Source organism: Hyposmocoma kahamanoa, unplaced genomic scaffold, assembly GCF_003589595.1.
Source record: "Hyposmocoma kahamanoa isolate Upper Pololo Valley unplaced genomic scaffold, ASM358959v1 94, whole genome shotgun sequence".
Classification (NCBI taxonomy): domain Eukaryota; kingdom Metazoa; phylum Arthropoda; class Insecta; order Lepidoptera; family Cosmopterigidae; genus Hyposmocoma; species Hyposmocoma kahamanoa.
Genome location: NW_020654878.1, coordinates 8,683,687 through 8,702,573, shown reverse-complemented (window position 1 = coordinate 8,702,573; position 18,887 = coordinate 8,683,687). Strand labels below are relative to the sequence as shown.

The 18,887-nt window shown below is 34.7% G+C and overlaps 1 protein-coding gene across 2 annotated transcripts in view; it reads left to right on the top strand.

The window, feature by feature from the left end:
* LOC113237756 (homeotic protein Sex combs reduced) overlaps positions 1–17,565 on the top strand; it is a 52,301-nt gene extending 34,736 nt beyond the window's left edge. Inside the window, exons 3-4 of one of the 2 annotated variants that reach the window (XM_026474393.1) lie at positions 15,374–15,689; positions 15,813–17,565. In XM_026474393.1, the coding sequence (XP_026330178.1) occupies positions 15,374–15,678 (305 nt within the window). In that variant the 3' untranslated portion in view covers positions 15,679–15,689; positions 15,813–17,565. Of the gene's footprint in view, positions 1–15,373 lie in introns of both variants that reach the window. The other variant, XM_026474392.1, reaches the window with a different exon arrangement.
* Positions 17,566–18,887: the final 1,322 nt, after the last annotated feature.

Below are 18,887 nucleotides of genomic sequence, written 5' to 3'. Positions count from 1 at the left end.
GGGTTGTCATTCTGTAATTGGTTAATTATTATCAGTGAAATGGGCGGGCCTGGCGCACGTGCAGTCTGGATCTGGAGTTTATAGGTATCTATTCTAGGTCTTACAACATTTTATAGGTTTAGATGTATTTCAAAACGATTTTTTTTTATATCAGAATATATAAATAATCATTCGTTTCAGGATATATATATATATATATATATATATATATATATACAATAAACAATAAACGATTCTGATTCTGATTCTGATTCTGATTATATATTACGTATATTATTTGAAATAAAATGAAATATGAAGTATAATTGCAACTTAGGAGTGAGGCTGCCTATTTTATTAATAATTATTCTGTGACGCTTACATTATTGTTCTGTGTAATTATATTTTTTTATGATATCAAGTGCAAGTACGCCTGATGGTAAGCGACACGCCTGTCCATAGCAGTTACAGTGCCACTCAGAGCTTTAAGTTGCAAAGATCTGAGCGGCACTGCCGGGTTTCTAGCATCTGAACCCGGAGTCCGTTTAAAGTTGCTGCCAATGCGCCCGTCACCCTGAGACGTAAGTTGACAAGTCCCATGTGCCTGCAATTTCACCAGCACCCTTACCTTTCAAAACCGGAACGCTGTTATGCTGATATTAATGCTTGGCGGCAGAAACAGGTAAGGTGGCTGTACTTCCCTGGACGAACACTATCACAAGGAGCTCTACTGCTAAGAGCTCGAGGGAGAAAAAATATTTCATTCGTTACATATCTTCCAAAATTAATAGCAAAGTATACTAAATAGAATTCTATATAAAATTCAAAGTCATAAAAAGCCTATTTTTTATTAAACATAAAAAAATTCAAAACAAGATTTTTGCTGAAATATATTCCTTTATTTGTTTTGTTTCTCTACCCGTCAACATAAGGTGTACTTTATACCCTTTAACAACGTAATTAAGATCCTATGACTTTCGTTCCATTCCACACATCATTACACTATGATTAATGTTACCGAACTATTGCTCAGGGGACTAGCAAGGTGGCGGTGGTAATGCGCATTCAATTCATTATTAGAATTCATAAAACGATATGAATTTTCGCTTAGTTAAATTAAGCATTTATGCTCTTACACTTTGGGGAAATCTAAAAATAAAATTTAATTTAAAAATAAAAATAACCCTTAATTAAGACCGATTAAAAAACCGACTAGTATAGTCATTTCATTTCACAGTGTAACAGCAATATTATCAACACATTATATCAAACATGCCGAGTGATGGGAGGAACAAGTCGTGCGTCTGGTGGTAAGTGACACGCCTGTCTATAACAGTTGCAATTCCGCTCAGAATTTTAAATCTCAAAGATCTGAGGAACACTGCCACTGCGCCCGTCACCCTGAGACAAAAGTTGACAAGTGTCTGTATTCAATACTTATATGTAACTCATTATAAGTAGAATTATGTCACTGGAAAGTTGTAATTTAATTACATTACAAAAGCATACCTTTATTGTATATAATTAAGATTTATTTATTATTCAAATTTATTATAATATATAATATTTGTCATCAAAGCATTCATTTAAATTGTAATAGCATTTAGTAATAAGATGTAATTTTAATTTATTTACAAACAGTGAATACTTTTCCTCGTTTTTAATAATGGGCGGGAGCTTGTTGAATATCCTCACCGACATCGAGTAAAATACAAGTCATTTTCATTTCATGAAAATGCAAGTCTCATGTTTATGAGACTTATATTTTCACCAACACCCTTGCGCTTCAAAACCGGAATGCAGTAATGCTCACTCTGCCACCGTACCTAATTCTGAATTAGATAAGGTCTTAATTCGCAGGTCTTAAGTCGCAATAATTTCCAGCACGAACTCTTTCACAAGGTGCTAGCAGTAGGCTACTATGGTTTAGGTCTTAATCCGCCAATCTAGCCCAACGTGAACTTCACACACCTAATATGAAGGTGTCATCATGATTTATTTTTTTCACCATAAGCGCTAAATATTGGTATCAAAATCATTCTCAAATGTTGCATACATTTAAGTGTTCACTACTGGGACTCGCAACGTCGAACTTTAATTAAAAAGCAGCCATTGTCCTACTACACCACCACCCCTTTCAACTCAAATGAAAATATAAAAATACACTAAGAAACAAATCCAACGAAAAAACTTGTCTAGGAATAAAAAAGTGGTACTATTATCGAAGAAAAAGTAAACGCATTAATTCATAACATTAGCATTAAGTTGGACAATGGTCTGCTGACATATTTCAACCAGGCAAAAAAGTCAAAAATTAAATTCTTATACTACTTCACTTTTTAGAAGACACCAATCAAATTACAAAAACAAATTCCACTTAAGTAGTTAATAAATATGTTTATATACCGGATTATTCTAATAAGCACAGTGGTTTAGGCACCGATTTAGCCGATCAAAATATGTTCAAACAGAGCACGTTGCGAGCAACATGCGTCTAAATACTGACGTTTGGAAAAACTGTTTGTTTTGAAATGTCGACGGTGATCGGGCACTCGTTTCATGTCATGACGAATATACCAGAGTACGAAGTATTTTATGAAACGACAGAATTGAGTTACACTTAATAAATGTTAGTGGGATGAATTTTCAGTCGTGAGTTCTTAATAATCGCAATACAGTATGCATTTTTAAAAACAAACTTATTAATTTATGTAGGAATAAAATAATGTAAAGGAGGGAGGTTCTTTCGTCCGTTGGATGAGGTTACCAAAACTAGCCAAGTGAAACTCCAAGTGGTTCAGAAAATTTTTATTTTTCACCTTTTATGTCGCCAATACAATTTTACCCTATATGCGGAAGGTCCGGGCAATTGTTCCCAAGAAGGGACTTACTCCTGGAAACCGTTCCGCGAGATGAGGTTTTTTCACCCTATATGATGGGCAATAATCTTTCACCGTATATGAGCGTACGAAATATCAGAAGATCCGGGTAGCAGTTCCCAAGAAGGGACTCAACTCCTGGTGCCTTACTGAGCTCTCTGTATTCTCAGCATTAACAAAATTGTGTCCGAGTAGTCACCATATGAGGGAAAATCTTAACACCGCGATTCAGAAATAACGCCAAATGGGTCTATGCCATCTGGCGGATTCTTAGAGAACTAAAAGTGAACAATCTGGCTAAAGGCCGTTTATTACATAAAGTAGGTTTGTTACAATAATGCAAATTTTTGTTTTTTAACATATAATGGTCGACATCGGTTTACATGCTCTCTATTGAGACCGCCAGTTAGCTTTGGAGTAAGAGCGCTATACACTTTATTTATTTATGGCTTTGAGTATTATTGAACATATCAGCTCCATTAGAAAAACATTACATCAAGAAAACACTGAACAGTATCCAAATAGATAAGTCAAAATACTATCTAACCAAACAGGTAGGTATATCTATAAAATCTTCGACGCACTATTTGTTGGCTCAAACAAAACGGATTAAAACCACCCAATATTAAACGATCGTACCCTAATAGATCCCCTCTGAACACAGTTCATAACTAATAACTAATGCTGTACATCCTCAGGAATTCCACTCACTTCGCAATTAGGAGACTTCACTCTGGTCATCAAATCCGAAAAAACGTATCCGATAGAAGCCTACGCGTGCTCAAATTAGCCCTGCTTAATTTTATGTGACAAACAAGCACACCAATTGACTGGTTCCAAACTTAGGCATTCCGTGTACTATGAGTACCAAAGAAATTCACTCAGAGCAACCAGTTAAGAACCAAATTGAAAAAGTTAATTTATTGTCAAATTGATTCTACCGGGAATCTGGCCCGGGACATGCTCATCTAGAGTTCACAGTGCTAACGTACAAATACATTATGGTAATCTTACTAAACAAAAGACTTATTTAAAATTTCACATCTTTGGTAGGGTTCATTAAAATAAACATGCACGGCAAATCGACCGTTTCTGAATTAATCTGAAAATATAATGATGCACACCACACAACTCTTCTCTTTATGCAGTCACCGGAACATAGCTCCATGTTTCCACCGTCAAGTGAATTGAAGAGAGGCGCGCGTGCGCCAACTGTCACTTGACGACAGCGCTCAGCTCCTAGAACCACAGATTATATAAATCCACGTAAAAGCCCGCATAAAGTTGATGTAATCCCCATTAATTACGACATCTATCTTAGTAATAGCTACATGCGACATTTAATATTGATTACTCCAAGTTGTAAATGACTCGAGGACTGATCATTAGCATCGTTCTAACAGGAACATATATGTTATTTACCATAAGGCTACGCAATAGACGTTCATGTTTATGAGTGTTAACATATTATTATAACATGGTAGATAAATGATAGCTCAAATAAGTATCCGGTATACTTTATTAATAAAATCGATAAAATTAACGCAATCCTTAAACATAAACCATCCTTTCCCCGCAGTTGGTTCATCAGTCGACCAAGAAATTAGTCGGTGTCACTACAATAATATACAATAAGGAGATACACTGTTCCGCAGCCACGGGCCGTCATATAAATCGCTCAACACGGCCGAGTAATGTTTGTATGGAGATTTCTTTCGACGGAACTCCGCTCGCGTGTAGTGGCCTTTATCTAGTCTTAGATTAATGCACGAAATTGATAAACGACAACCAGTAGTTCCTTTCGTTATGAAACCACTGACATACTAGCGCAATCGCTAAATCTACACTTAATTTCAAAGGGCCGACTTATAGAGCCAGTAACAATAGCGCGTTGATATTTACTCCACGCTTCCAAACGGTTTATATCCAAATTGCGGAGTAGGTATTATGATATCATGATCTATTCCTGGCCCATTATAACGTACATTAACATCCGCGCGATCGCCGAGGTCTTTATACTCACTATCCATGCGTGCTGTAACCACTTTGTTTTATACAAAACTGACGTCTTGCAAGTACTGAATGCATTCGTTTGTATGCTCAATGTATTCTTGGAATGTCTTCACATTTTCCCTTTTAAAAATTTCAACCCTGTTACAAATTCACCGCAAGTGGTCTTTTTAAAACAAGCGGTTTTATGTTTTAACAAAGCATGGATACCAGACTTAATAAATCACGGGCTGTGCGAAAATTACCAAATGTTACAAAACCGAGTTTGCGTGCACTCGCAAGGTCAGCTTGCATTCTTTCTTTGGAACAATTTTTTCCACGTTCGCCCCATTGTGCGCCATAGGAAAGTTTGAAAAGCCTTTCTTTGCAGATGTCACAGTAATTAATGTGCTAATGCGACACATTGAACGTTGCTATTATACTTTTACTCTCTTTAAGATTATTGTTTCTTTTAAGTTCTCGGATTTTGCAAGGGTCGGTACTCGGACCTACCAGGCAGGTAGTGTTTCGTAATCGGTCGATTTGTCTTATTGTCGGAGACGTCGTTTGTTTGTGTGCGGTGACCGCGACAGTGCTCGAGATAAAAGTAATAAATTACAAAACGGAAGGTGTTTGTAATGGTCGCCGCCAGAGGTGTGACCCACTGCATTAGGAGATGCACTTTGTTGTAATGACAATAAATGAAACTTTAATTAAAGAAAAGTCAAAACAAAAACTGCACGTCGATGTAACTAATTATCAATTTTGTAAACTAAAACTGGAATAAATAATAAATCGGCTCCAAAAGGATAAATATTTTTTTTAAACAGCTACATTACGTTAACCATTAAACACCTTATAAAAACCAACGCTACATTAGACATTTATAGACGATACGAGTTAAGTTATAAATAAAAGACCAGAGACTCGTTCAACCAGATTTATTATGAAATTAATATTCAATTAGCTTTCCGCACATGATGCCTTTGCGCTGGGCGTACGTATTATTAAGTTTAATTTATAGCATCATTTGTTGGGCGATATTTTTTAAATTATTGCCGGTCCCAGCGTCCGCGGTAATTGTGGACTGAACGGTTTAAGAAGCCGTATCTAAGAGGTTATCTGTTCTTCTCGTTTTGTTGCTTTGATGTTTACCTGTTGCATTTAGTTACGTTATCTACACATTTAATAACCAAATCCTGTCATCCCGGCTTTAGAGTGCACTTTACGTGTATGATTTAGAATTCATATTTCAACATATGAAACTTCTAAGTCACACTCAACTTCAAAAACTTTTCAACTTCAATATTAATAAGCCCTACAAATACGTACTTTGCATTTGTTATTTAATTTTATTATTTCAAAAAAAAGTACAATTTTAGCTTTTGTTAACATAAACATAGTTCTACAAAACTGTATATATGCAGGATCTAAACGAGTCTATAGTAATTGACTAAAAGGTTACGAACTGACGTTCAGTATGGTTAAGTAAAATAATTACTAACTATTTAACAAAATTTCGAACTACGACTTCTCTAATATGTTTAGTTGAGTTTATTTCTATCAACATTACAAATTGCATACAAATACAATTACATGTCGTTTTATATTCTTCGAAAAGCGAGGATCAGTTTACAGAATAATGAGAAATAATTACGTAATAGTAAGTCATAGTACACAATAGTGCACATATAAAAGTCAAGATAGTCAATGAAAGTAATAAATAATTGAATTAAACTAACAATGTCAAGTGTAGGCACTATACAGGAAATGTCAATATGGATTTATAATAACGAATAAATGTCAATTAAACTATATAATAATACGATAAATGTCAAATTCATTAATAAATATAATTGTTTATACAGTACTTTGAATGTACTCTGTTACTGAGTAAAGGGACTTTTCCAATAAATGGTTCTTTATGGAAACTACATTTACGAAAATACTATATAGAAGCACTTAAATTATTTCAAGGAGAAGAAGCTTCATAAAAGCTTTGTGCTTTGTGATTAAAAGTAAGTAACATTGTCCCATTTCGTACCTGCTAAGCCAAGTATATTTATAGATATAATTGTTTATACTATCATACAATTCAATTTCTTAGCTACATTTTTCCACCAGTTTCCTCCACCACTACTCTATTTATTGCAATCAAGATACATTCTTATAAGTTACCCTTACAATACTCACAGCGCAACACAGCCGGTAGTTTACGAAGCTTCCTTTTATGACGTGCAAATTGCAGAATGCTGCTTTATCCGAATTACCATCGTTTGCTTATTTTGATTTATCTCCTAACCTGCCTCTGGCAATGCATCGATAATAAATCTTATATTATTTCCCCGTTTCATAGTTTTACTCTGACTTTCCTTGGCCAGTTAAGTATCATACTTACAGTATAAAGCTACTAAACAGCTGAACGGGGATAGATAGACGGTTACTCTTGTTGATAAGCGATCTCTGGTTAAGCACAGTCAAAGAGCTATAACGTTTCAAACAAATTCCAGTTAAAGTATTAAATTATATATATAATTCTATTTTTTAACCGATTTCAAAAAAAGGAGGAAGTTATACGTTGGGCTGTATACCGATTTTGAAAATTATTTTTTTGTTTCAAATGGTGCAGTCTTGTGGTGGTCTCATAATCACCAAGTCAGAATCTGATGAGGGGATCCCATGGAAATCAAGGAAAATCCTCAAATGTTATAGGCTTTTAGGCATGTAGTGTACTCACCGTTTTCTCCGTAAATTGTGGACCGATTTTGAAAATTCTTATTTTTTTTAATGGGTATACTCTCGAGGTAGTCTGATGCCGACGATGCTGTTCAAGGTTCGTTTAGGCTAGCACAAATTAAAATTAATAAATTATCCGCAAATAAAAGTCGACTTTTCACTTGACACAATACATGTAATCTACAAATCACTGTCACTATGACAACCAGAAAAAAGAATCAAATGTACAAAGGAGTCCGTAACAGTCTCACTTTCACCAAGAAGTCAGAATCTGATGAGGGGATCCCATGGAAAACGAAAAAAGCCGATAAACAAAGTTTTGAGGTCGATGTGTTTTTCGATGAAAAAGTTACAATTATTCTCTTATGCTTTCGTACTAAACGTTCAACTTAACGTCTGATAAAATTATAGGTTATTTTATTCTTGTTTCGTATCCAGACAATAGCTCCATAATCAGAGTAATTGGGGTATCTCAATGTATCTGTTATTGATTAATAATAGCTTAGATATGTCTTAGTGGTAATAGTTGTCTTCACGATTGTAGATCGTGATTGTCGGTATCTAGAATTGATAAAGCATTTGTTGTTTCTTAAGTAACATAGACTTAAGAATCTTTCATAATGCATATTTTTTTCAATGTCTTTAAATACTGAATCTACGCTAATGGAGTGGTAGTAGTCATTAAGTTGTCTCTTTTGAACATAGACAACAGTGCCACATTATTTCTCCATTTAAAATAATATCTTGTTCTGCGTGACAGGTTTTATGTCATCAAGTAATTTTATTGGGCATCCACCATGTAAACTACCTTTTTATTCGCCCTTGGATCGGCAGATGTTCCTTACAATTATATTTATAGACGTATCCGGAAAATTCTAGTTTCGTATTTAAATAATCAACGAAATCCAATTTTAAGTACCCACTTCATTTAAATCTATGCTGATACAGAACTGTTGCAGGAGTATGACGTTAAATCACGATATAAAATTCTTACAGACATACAAACCTTTACAACTTTTCGTAATAATCGTTTATGCCCAAATTATGTAAGACCAATTCACTTACGTAGACAATAGAATAACAAAATTGAACAATTCAAAACAACAATTCTAGATTGAGACACGACCATTCCAAAATAGAACATAGAAAAAGCTCCAATAAGAATTTATCAACGGCGCCGTCGGAAACGGTCCAGTGCGCCAGCGCACCCAGATTTATTGCGTGTTATGTAAATGTATACAAGATATTAGTGTCCTTAATATTTCTACGTCGTGATTACTGTTCTCTGGGAACGTAAGAAATCCATTCTTAGACCAATATCTAATAAAGAAGCTCAAGAAGTCTTAAAAAAACGATGAAATTTGGAAGACCACATTTTTAGTCATAAATAGGTGATTCGCTGTAGAGGATTTTTTTGACAACTAATTACGTCTAGTCTGCATGAGTATAACTTCTCATGTGATCAGTGATCAAACGTATATAAGTGTCCTTCTAGAACCACTGGCCTCAGTGTCCTTAATATTTCAATGTCGTGATTATTGCTCACTGAGAACGTGAGAAAACCGCTCTTAAATGTGGTAAGCTTCGTGCTTGGTCGGATTCAAATCGGGCAATCTTCGCATACTCTTGTTTTAGTACGATTATAAGCTCTCGCGCACCGCTAATGGGAGTCTCTATTACCTTTTATAATTATCGATACATATCCTTTTACGTTCTGTATTGCTATTGGTTTATTTGTTTGTTATTATTAGAATCTTTGTAGCTACAATCTCTGTTAGCTTATACTTGGCTGCTTGTTGTTGTTGTGGATTCCATAAAACACAACGTTCGACCAAAACGATACAGCCAGTAAACGAAAATGTTTCAAATTTAAACATATTTTCATAAATTTATACGCCATTTTCCGAAAGTTGACTTTTTAGTTTAGTGACAGTATTGATTTCAACGTACGATATATTGTATTAATTTGACATTTTCTTTACATACTCTTTAGTTATTTTGTTAACGTTTAGTCTATTAAGACAAATTGCTTTAGTGATTATTTTAACTTCCAGTTTCAAATGTTGTCTTATAATAACTTAATTAAAGTTACGAGTACGGAACAAAATGATCTTTCATGATCTTAAAATGTATTTCCCAAAATCACCAACACCGACGTTAATAATCAAAAGGCAACGAGCCAAATAATAACAAGCTGAGACTACTGACATTTGGTAACAGAACATGATCTAGCGGGTTGGGCGATGACACGATTTGAAGGAGCGTGCGTATACGCACATCATCGCGATATTACATTATTGCGTTTGGCCCACCTTCAGTTTCAGGCGTGTATGTGACTATATTTATGCGTGATTGAATGTGAAGTAGATTATAATGAAACTAGAGATTTGATTTATTTAAATTCTAAATGAAGAGATATGTAACTCAGGGTCTCCGATCTTTGCAACAAATTTGATTTAACTGTTTGTTATAAGCTTTGTTCTTTCTTGGGCTACATCTTGTATACAAATATTAGATACATATGTATCTCCTTCATAAAATAGTTAGTAAAAGTTAAATTAAGTGAAACTAAAAATGTTTTCAATTACACTAAAACCCGAATGCACCCTAGCAGTACCCATCGCAACATAAAATAATAAACACAGAATCAAAACTTTCGTAAAGTGACGCCGTGGGACACGCTGACATATTACAGTGATAACTCCAAGAGATATAGAAAAAGAGACAAATAAAAGGCTGTATAACTCGAACCAAAGAGCGGGTAGCTTTAAAAAGCAAAGACTCGCGATAGGTAGGCGACGTGTAAAAATAATTACCCTGTGGTACTCCTGCAATCGTTACCTTAACATACGAAAATAAATCTTATGACTTCAGTACTCTGAATCGTATTCGTCTGGTGGATATTTGCATGAGGTTAGCAACGAATAAAGGAATGCAAAACCTTTAACTTATACACACGCAACAACTATATAAAGTATACAAGTACATATTAATGGTACGTCTTTTGCTAAAGGAACCTTGCAGTAGTACCTTCTAAGAGGAAATACATTGACATGAACCATACATTTGTATGAGCGTTTTTATAAAAAATTATCTATGTTATGAATTGAATCTTTTAATGATGACGCAACTGCAAAATTACAGTAAACTTGCACGTAAAAGAAATGGTTTTACTTCGGCTATTGATTATTATCCACAAAAGTATGCCATACTCACTTTACTATTTTATTCAAATTTTATGTTAAATTCTACAACAATAATACTTGCAAACTTAACGATAAATGCCGGACACGGCACGGTTAGAACACTGTATATAATCGATCATAATAATGATAGATATATTGCTTGTACGCCTATCAATCAGTAAATATACATAAATAACATTCACACATGTGAAGATCAATTTCTTGAACTCTACGTCTTTACATATAGAGTTGATTTTAATAGTAAGAGGCTAGTAACAGGAAGGCTAGTTCAAATGTTCATATATCGTAGCACCTTGCGACTATCACGAACAAGTGACAGCTAGCCAAGAAGTCTGAACGCAGGTGAAGTAGCGCTATTAGGATTGATGCACATTTAGGAAAGTTTATTTACGTAATAATATAGATTTTATATTTTTACATCAATTTTACTAACGGTGATGGATGAAAATACTGTTGATATTATTGTCATTGAAAAAAATGTTTATTTGTAAAAGAGAGTAGAACGACAATTATTAAATAACGTCTGTTATGTGTTCACAAAGCCATTCCTTTAATTAATTCATCCATTAAGTGTAACTAATTATGTCATAATATGTTATTGTACGTAATTCATAACAAAAACCAATGTTCTACCTCAAGGTACTATTTTCGGTCCACAATTGTTCTATAACTATACCTTTGAACTGGACAATGGCCCGTGGACTAGAACTGGTAAATGAAATGAAAAGATTTCTCGTAAATAAAACTACGAATTCAAAATCAGTCTGACCCTAGTTTTCAAATGATGACAAAGGCCAAGGCCTGGTGACAAATGTGTCTGCTGATATGTTGTATTGAATATCATCTTATGACCTGTTTGCCGATGCACCGACTGTTCAGTAATGAGAAGATGTTATACATTCACTGGTTACCTAGATTCTATGGCAACTGATTCTATTACTGATTTTTAGGCTTTTTACTTCTTTCTTTTAAGTCTGCTATAAGATACTGGCGTGAAATTTTTTATGAAGACTTTTCTTATTAATGTTGTATTCTGGTATATTTGGAGCCGAAATAAGAAATGCGTCGACAACGACAAATAGTGTGGCGTTTTATAAAGAAGCGAGTGTTTTATAAATAGCATAAACAAACGATTCATTAAATCCACTAAAATATGATTTACAGTTTCCATTAAAAATGATAAAATTAACAATTGCACGGTCTATAGAGCTACAAATATAAAGTATATGTGACACTTTTATTGCATGTTTTCTGTTTTCATCTAGATAACATTAGTCATGTTCTCTTTGATGTTTTATAGCCAAACATTTTTATGCTGGCATAGTTGCAGGCCGTTATTTAAGTACCTTCTGCTGATGGAAAGATAAAAGGCTTGATAGAAAAAATATTCCAAGTAGCCGAAATGATTAATATGTGACTCTAAATTTAGAATTGACGAAACGTAGTGACATAGAAGTTAGTAAATACAGTAATACAGTATCATATTTAAATAAGTAGACCTAAAGGAGACCAAACTTCGGAAAATAATTGGATATTAAATAAGTCAACGCACAATGGAATATAATGATCAGTAAAGAGTACTAAAAAAACCGGCCTCAAAAGTTCGTAGAATTGCATCTATTTGCCAAGTTTTATTGAAATCGGTTACCGGAAAGTGCGCGAAACCGGATTCATCCCCTAGTTTGCCACCCGTAGAGGTCGAATATTTTCTTTAAATTGAAATGGAACTACTACTGAGTTACCCTCTTTCCAACAAAAAAAGAATCATCAAAATTGGTTCACAAATGTCGCAGCAGTTATCGCATAACATACATACAAAAAAAACATACAGTCAAATTGAGAACCTCCTCCTTTTTTTGAAATCGGTTAAAAAGAGAGACCTATTCGTTGGATGCGAGCAGAGCAAGAAAGATCGTTATGGTGAAAGATGCTTAAATAAGTGAATATTATACATATACAGTTGAGATTGTTATTAATCACTTGAAGTCAGGGAAAAACGTCATAAATAATTTTGCATTACGAGAAACAAAACTCGACCGCAACCCGTATTGAACCAGCACCGGAAGAAATATATCTTTGATACAGAAGTTAAAAAAATTTAATTAAAAAAAATCATCCAAGTGTGGAAATAATCATAATAAGTATGAACAACACGATTTGGGTTTGGTGAAACAATATTTCCTTGAATGTAAATAAATAACATGCAATACAAAATTGAGTCGGACATTTTTATGAAGTGATCTCCAGACAGTCTATTTTAGTTTTCAAATTTTAGTCTCATCCATAGGTAATGCGATGTCATTCGTTTAAAATTCGACCATGCAATATGTCTAGACTGAACACAGAATATGAAATGGTCTGTGACCTAGAATTATTTGCTTAGCTGAGTTCCGTTGCTGATAGACAAGGACCTTAAACCAGAAATATTATTCTTGTTAGGTGAAATATTTAAGGTAAAAATATAAGCAAGAGTTGCTTAGGAGTAAATAGTGATTTTTTTGTTTATGGGTCCACATTTAATTAGTGCTTAGTTTAGTTTGTTGTTAAAATCTCGTTAATCATAGCAAAAACTCAAACTATAGTATTTTTTCATATTATTTAAAATATTTTCTGTAATGACTGATCTAATTTCAGCCAATTTAATAACTGAGCAATTTGATTTCTTTAGGTTTTTTATTTTTTATTGTGATGCCAAGTAACGGGACGAACAAGTCGTGCGGCTGGTGATCAGCGACACGCCTGGCCATAACAGTTGCAGTGTCACTCAAAACTTTAAATCACAACTATCTGAAGGGCATACCCACTGCGCCCGTCACCCTGACACATAACTTGAAGGTCCCATGTGCCTGCAATTTCACCAGAACCCTTACCCCTCAAAACCTGAACGCTGTAATGCTCACATTACTGCTTGGCGGCAGAAATACAGTTCTCTTTACAAGTTCCATCGTCACGACTGAAGAAACAGATTCGAAACAAAAATATTCCATTACCAATATGTAACCATCGCGAAAACCTAAGAACTATGCCCTAGTATGTAGTGATAGAAGTCTCTGTATTCGATTTTTTTATTAATAATTATAACAAACTAGAAGAGTATTTCACAAAAAAATACATGAATATCATGATAGTAAAACATCATAATATTCATTACAATCAATGTTACCCAAGAACTACTTTAAGTAAGTCCACTTTCTTCTGATTAAGTCCTATCCGCGTCTTACGACACAATTTAACATCCAGATTAGAATCACGATGTAAACGTTTAATCAATATCACCATATTTGTGAATTCACATTGAAATTCAAATGTTCCCGTATTGCCTTCATTCGTTTCGTTGCTGAACAAGGATTATGTTAAAATAATCCTGTCAGTCAGTTGTTTGTGCATCAAGCTGTCACTAACATTTCAATCGCGTAGGGTTTTTGCTGCGGCTGCACTTGTTGGCGTTCTCTGTTCTCGAATCGCATATTTATACTTTCTTAAACATCTTTATTGACGCGGGCTTGACATCTCCAGGCGGAATAAGGGAAAGTAATGGACGTTTATACTGAATCTATTAGGGTTTTATTCACGAAGTCTCAATTGTTTCGAGAATTATTAATACTTTTGATAACACATTTTATCTACTAAAGGTGGCATTAACATTTTGTTACTGTGTTTACAGCTGCTTGCAATTTTAATAATATTAACACCTTTATGTTTTCAATTGAATTCCTGATGCCGCAACAATCTACAAGTTTAAGTCATTAGTGACCGAGGCTGCTTAAATAAATATATAACAAATGACACAGTTTAATTTGGTAGACACACCCGAGACAGGCCGCGTATCGATCACAGGCCACTGGCGAGTGGCCAAAGCGGACCAAGTGGTGGGCCGCACCGTCGACACGGCGTGACAGGTGCGGCATGCAACCCATGACTTGATGCCATACCACGCGGCGGCGTACCACAGTCACGCTAGTTCCTCCTTTGAAATCCACATACCAACTTTATACTAACTACACTACGCCTCAAATGCTATGCAAATACATAAATATCATACTCAATAACAATATTCGCTAATTGTAAAAAAAATATATTCGTAAATAATTTATGATTCTAAATAGACATGAATTATAGAAATGAATATGACACAAAAACACAACGAAGGTTTAATCATTCAAATCATAGATTTTTCCGTTGGTCTTTCATACAATCCAACAAACAGGAACAAACACGTGCCAACATAGTCTTTAGAAAAGGTGTCATAATGTGGCGAGTAGCACGTTATAAATTAAGAAAAATGTGACAGGTCGGAATATAAATTCAAATTAATTGCTCAATAGTGTTTGGATTTCTGAATAGAAATCTTGTTTTGAATCATGCATGTTACCGCAAGCTGTACATCACAATCGAGCAAGCGTGGCAAGACACGAAGTCGATCGAGCCAACTATTCATTGGCGCTCAAACGGACATTCAGTTCTAAATATTAACATGCCTAACGTTTTGTGACCAGAATAATACTTAACGAACTTATGCAATAAATACTCATTCAATCATATGTCAAAGGATGAATACTTATGTCTTGTGTCATTATTTTTCAGGTACAGTAAACGCGAACGGAGAGACCAAGCGCCAGAGAACATCGTACACTCGATATCAGACACTTGAACTGGAGAAAGAGTTCCACTTCAATCGGTACCTGACGCGACGAAGACGGATTGAGATTGCACACGCGCTCTGCCTGACAGAGAGACAGATAAAGATCTGGTTCCAGAACCGGCGCATGAAGTGGAAGAAGGAGCATAAAATGGCATCGATGAACATCGTCCCGTACCATATGAATCCGTATGGCCACCCTTACCAATTCGACCTTCACCCGAGTCAGTTTGCGCACCTCTCCGCATAGGATCAGTGGAATTTTTCGAACAGCGGATAACTGATTTATTAAACTAGACAGTCGGCCGTAAGTCATGCGGGGTTGATTGTAACATCTGACTTTACTCCGGTAAGTTAGATGCTACAGCAACTAGACTGGATCAGTTATTCGCTGTCCGAAAAATTTCTAGTCTAATTTGTTGCAATTGTTGATGACACTATCAGTGGCTCTAAAATAGAGCATTCTGTGCTCGAAGTGAAATTGAGTGGACTAAGTGAAGACTTAAAAAAAGAATAAGTGCAAGTGCTAATGTTAAGAACAAATCAAGTTTATTCAAGTACCTTCAAGTCTGTTTAAGGTATCAGTAGTTCCAACTAGGTTTCCTATTCTTTTACCTTACCAATTTTTTCTGATTAATATTTGCGAACAAATTAATGAATCTCATCATTCAATATTCACATTGTTTTCATTGTAAATTCTAAAATACTATAAAGTGGTATTAAATTTTAAAGTAGAAAGAATTTTACCTAGTCATAAGCTATAATTCGATTTGCATATTCCTAAAATTGTAAGATAAAACTACTGTATACCGAATAGTATAAATTGTGGTGGCTGAGGATTGTGTTTAAAATTGTGGCTCAACATCATCATTACATGTCGTTACACTTTAATTGATATCAGTGATTGTCGCAGTGAAGAACAAATTCGGAATTGTACAGGGATTATGTAAAGTGAAATCCAAAACAACTAAGACACAAATCAATGTATCAAATTTTTAATTAGGACGAGATGTAAACTTAATTATAAATGCTGGATTAAGAAGAGCTGGAAAGAAATTCTGGTACTGAAATAAGGAATTATAAACTTATCAAACGTCTTCGTGCATCTTTGGAATCACCGTGGTAAAGCGACACGACGTCGACAGAACTGTAGCCTTGGTGTTGCGTCGTTTATTTAAACTGGCACATAAGGTTCTGTCCACCGAGAAATCAATGCCATACTATAAAATCCTAAAATCAGCTTTAGAAGATATACATAAATAATTGAAGGAGTCTCAGTATCAAGATTTCCAGTTTTTCCTACCAGTCCTGTTACGCATAGAAAATAAGGGAGGGCTTGTAAGAGAGCTGTGAACTTAATTAGAGAAAGTAAGCTCAGTAACTATAGACATGTGAATAGGTAGAGATATTCCTTCTTAACTTGTACATAAAAGTAATTTGTCGTTTAGTAGATAATGGATATAAAGATAATATATTTCAATAAACTTCCCGAAGAACTGTCTTATGTTCCTGTCCTTAGTTGTAAATAACAAAGTATTTATCGTTCTACGATTCAATGCATAATAAAATAAAACTTTGTTTAGAGTATGAATAGGTAGTGATTTTTTAAAGTTTCCACAAACAATACCAATTAAAGTAATTAATGTGGCTCTATTACGTACCTACTTTTAAATCTTTAATGTCGTATTTGTAAAATGTACTTAATATGCTTAGTGATTAATAACATTTTTAATTTCTTCCCTCAAGTGAACTAAGGTTGTTTCAAAATTAATTTACATTAACGATCGTTTTACGATTTAGCAATTCTTTCTTCGGTTAATGTTTTGTTATCACATTTTTGTAAGAAATGTCGTGGTCAACTGTGATATTTTGTTAAATTTAATTCTTAAGTCGTACAGCGCGTTTTGAGTTCGTATATTTGATTTTTCTCCCAAAGTATGTTTGGATGATGTTTTCAGTTCCATCGACTGGTTCATTCGTTACATTATTTATTGTTTGTAAATATTAGATGCCTACGTGACTAGCGTAACTGAATAATGTTCAAATTCTTGTAATGTAAAACTTTAACATCACTTATGTTTTTCTATATGTAAATTTATCTGTGCAATAGGATGTGGCCTAATTTTTTCATACTCTGTCTTTCATTTGTAAAAAATCTTTCTTTATCTTAGTTGTGTTATTTCTTTGTAACTAAATATAAATATGTTTATAATCGTTCATTCCAATTTAAATGAGAACTCTAGAAAAGTATGCTACTTGATCATTTAAATTATTGTATTGTATGAATAAAATGTATTAAATTTGAAAATTGGTGAAGATGATAAAATAAATTATGAAGATACACTTGCGTTTTCATTGAAAAATGCTGCTAAAGAAAACTCTAAAATTGTATTTCAAGAAGTGCCAATACCAAATCCAACGTAAAATAGAAATCGAAACAACCACGTCTAGCCATTGGGAAAATAATGTATCTGCTCACGAAAGTTGGTAAATTCGGAACTATTCTTTCGACTGCAAGCGCCAGCCCGACGCCCGGTTTGATGGCAGTATTGAGCGATGATAAATGATCGACGAAGCAATGACATGACAGCCAGCGAACCTGCGAGGGGCGCCGGAACCACGTGCCGGCAACAAAGGAGTGTCGAAAAATGCGAAGGTTGCCTTAGTTTGTAGGTCGCGGGCGCGTATCGGAGGCTGGACCTATAAATCATCGTGTCGGAATATTTCGCTTTATACACAGTTTTAATACAGACGTCAGGCCGTAGAAATCTGAAAGAAAATTTGTTTGGCACATAACAGTTGGTACAACTACTTGTCACAATATTAATTCCACCCATTCGCACTAAGCGCTTTGTTTCCTCCTTTCTGCTGCGTACGGCAAAGGACTGGAATACTCTACTCAGTAGAGTATTACTTTTCAGGAAACACAGATGTACTACATCTGTGTTTCCCGAAAAGTACAATTTGGGGCTGTTCAAGGCTAGAGTGAATAGGCATTTTTTAAGCAAACGCGTACCATCGTCGGTCACATCGTCGCTTAACATCAGGTGAGATTATGACCAAGCGTATGTCTATTATATCTTAAATTTAAAAAAAATAATTCAAATAATCTTTGTTTCATAGATAAGCCAATTACACTCTGGGTTGTGGCTGGTTCGGCAGGTGTCCATTGTGACGAAATCTCGTGTAAATCCCAGTTTTTGTATTTTACTACCTACTGACCAAGCCTAGTTCATCATCATCGTCACCTTTGCGTTGTAAATTTGACTATTTCACATCTAATGTGTCAACCTACGAAATTGCACTTGAAATCGTCATATTGATTAAACTCTACCTACTGCTCATACGTAAGGCAGGTTCCCCTGATAAGAATGGCCAAGAAACTTTAAGGGTTGCTCTTTGTAAGTAAACATTTGGACACATTTATCATTTACAATATTTATTTCAAACATCGAAGAC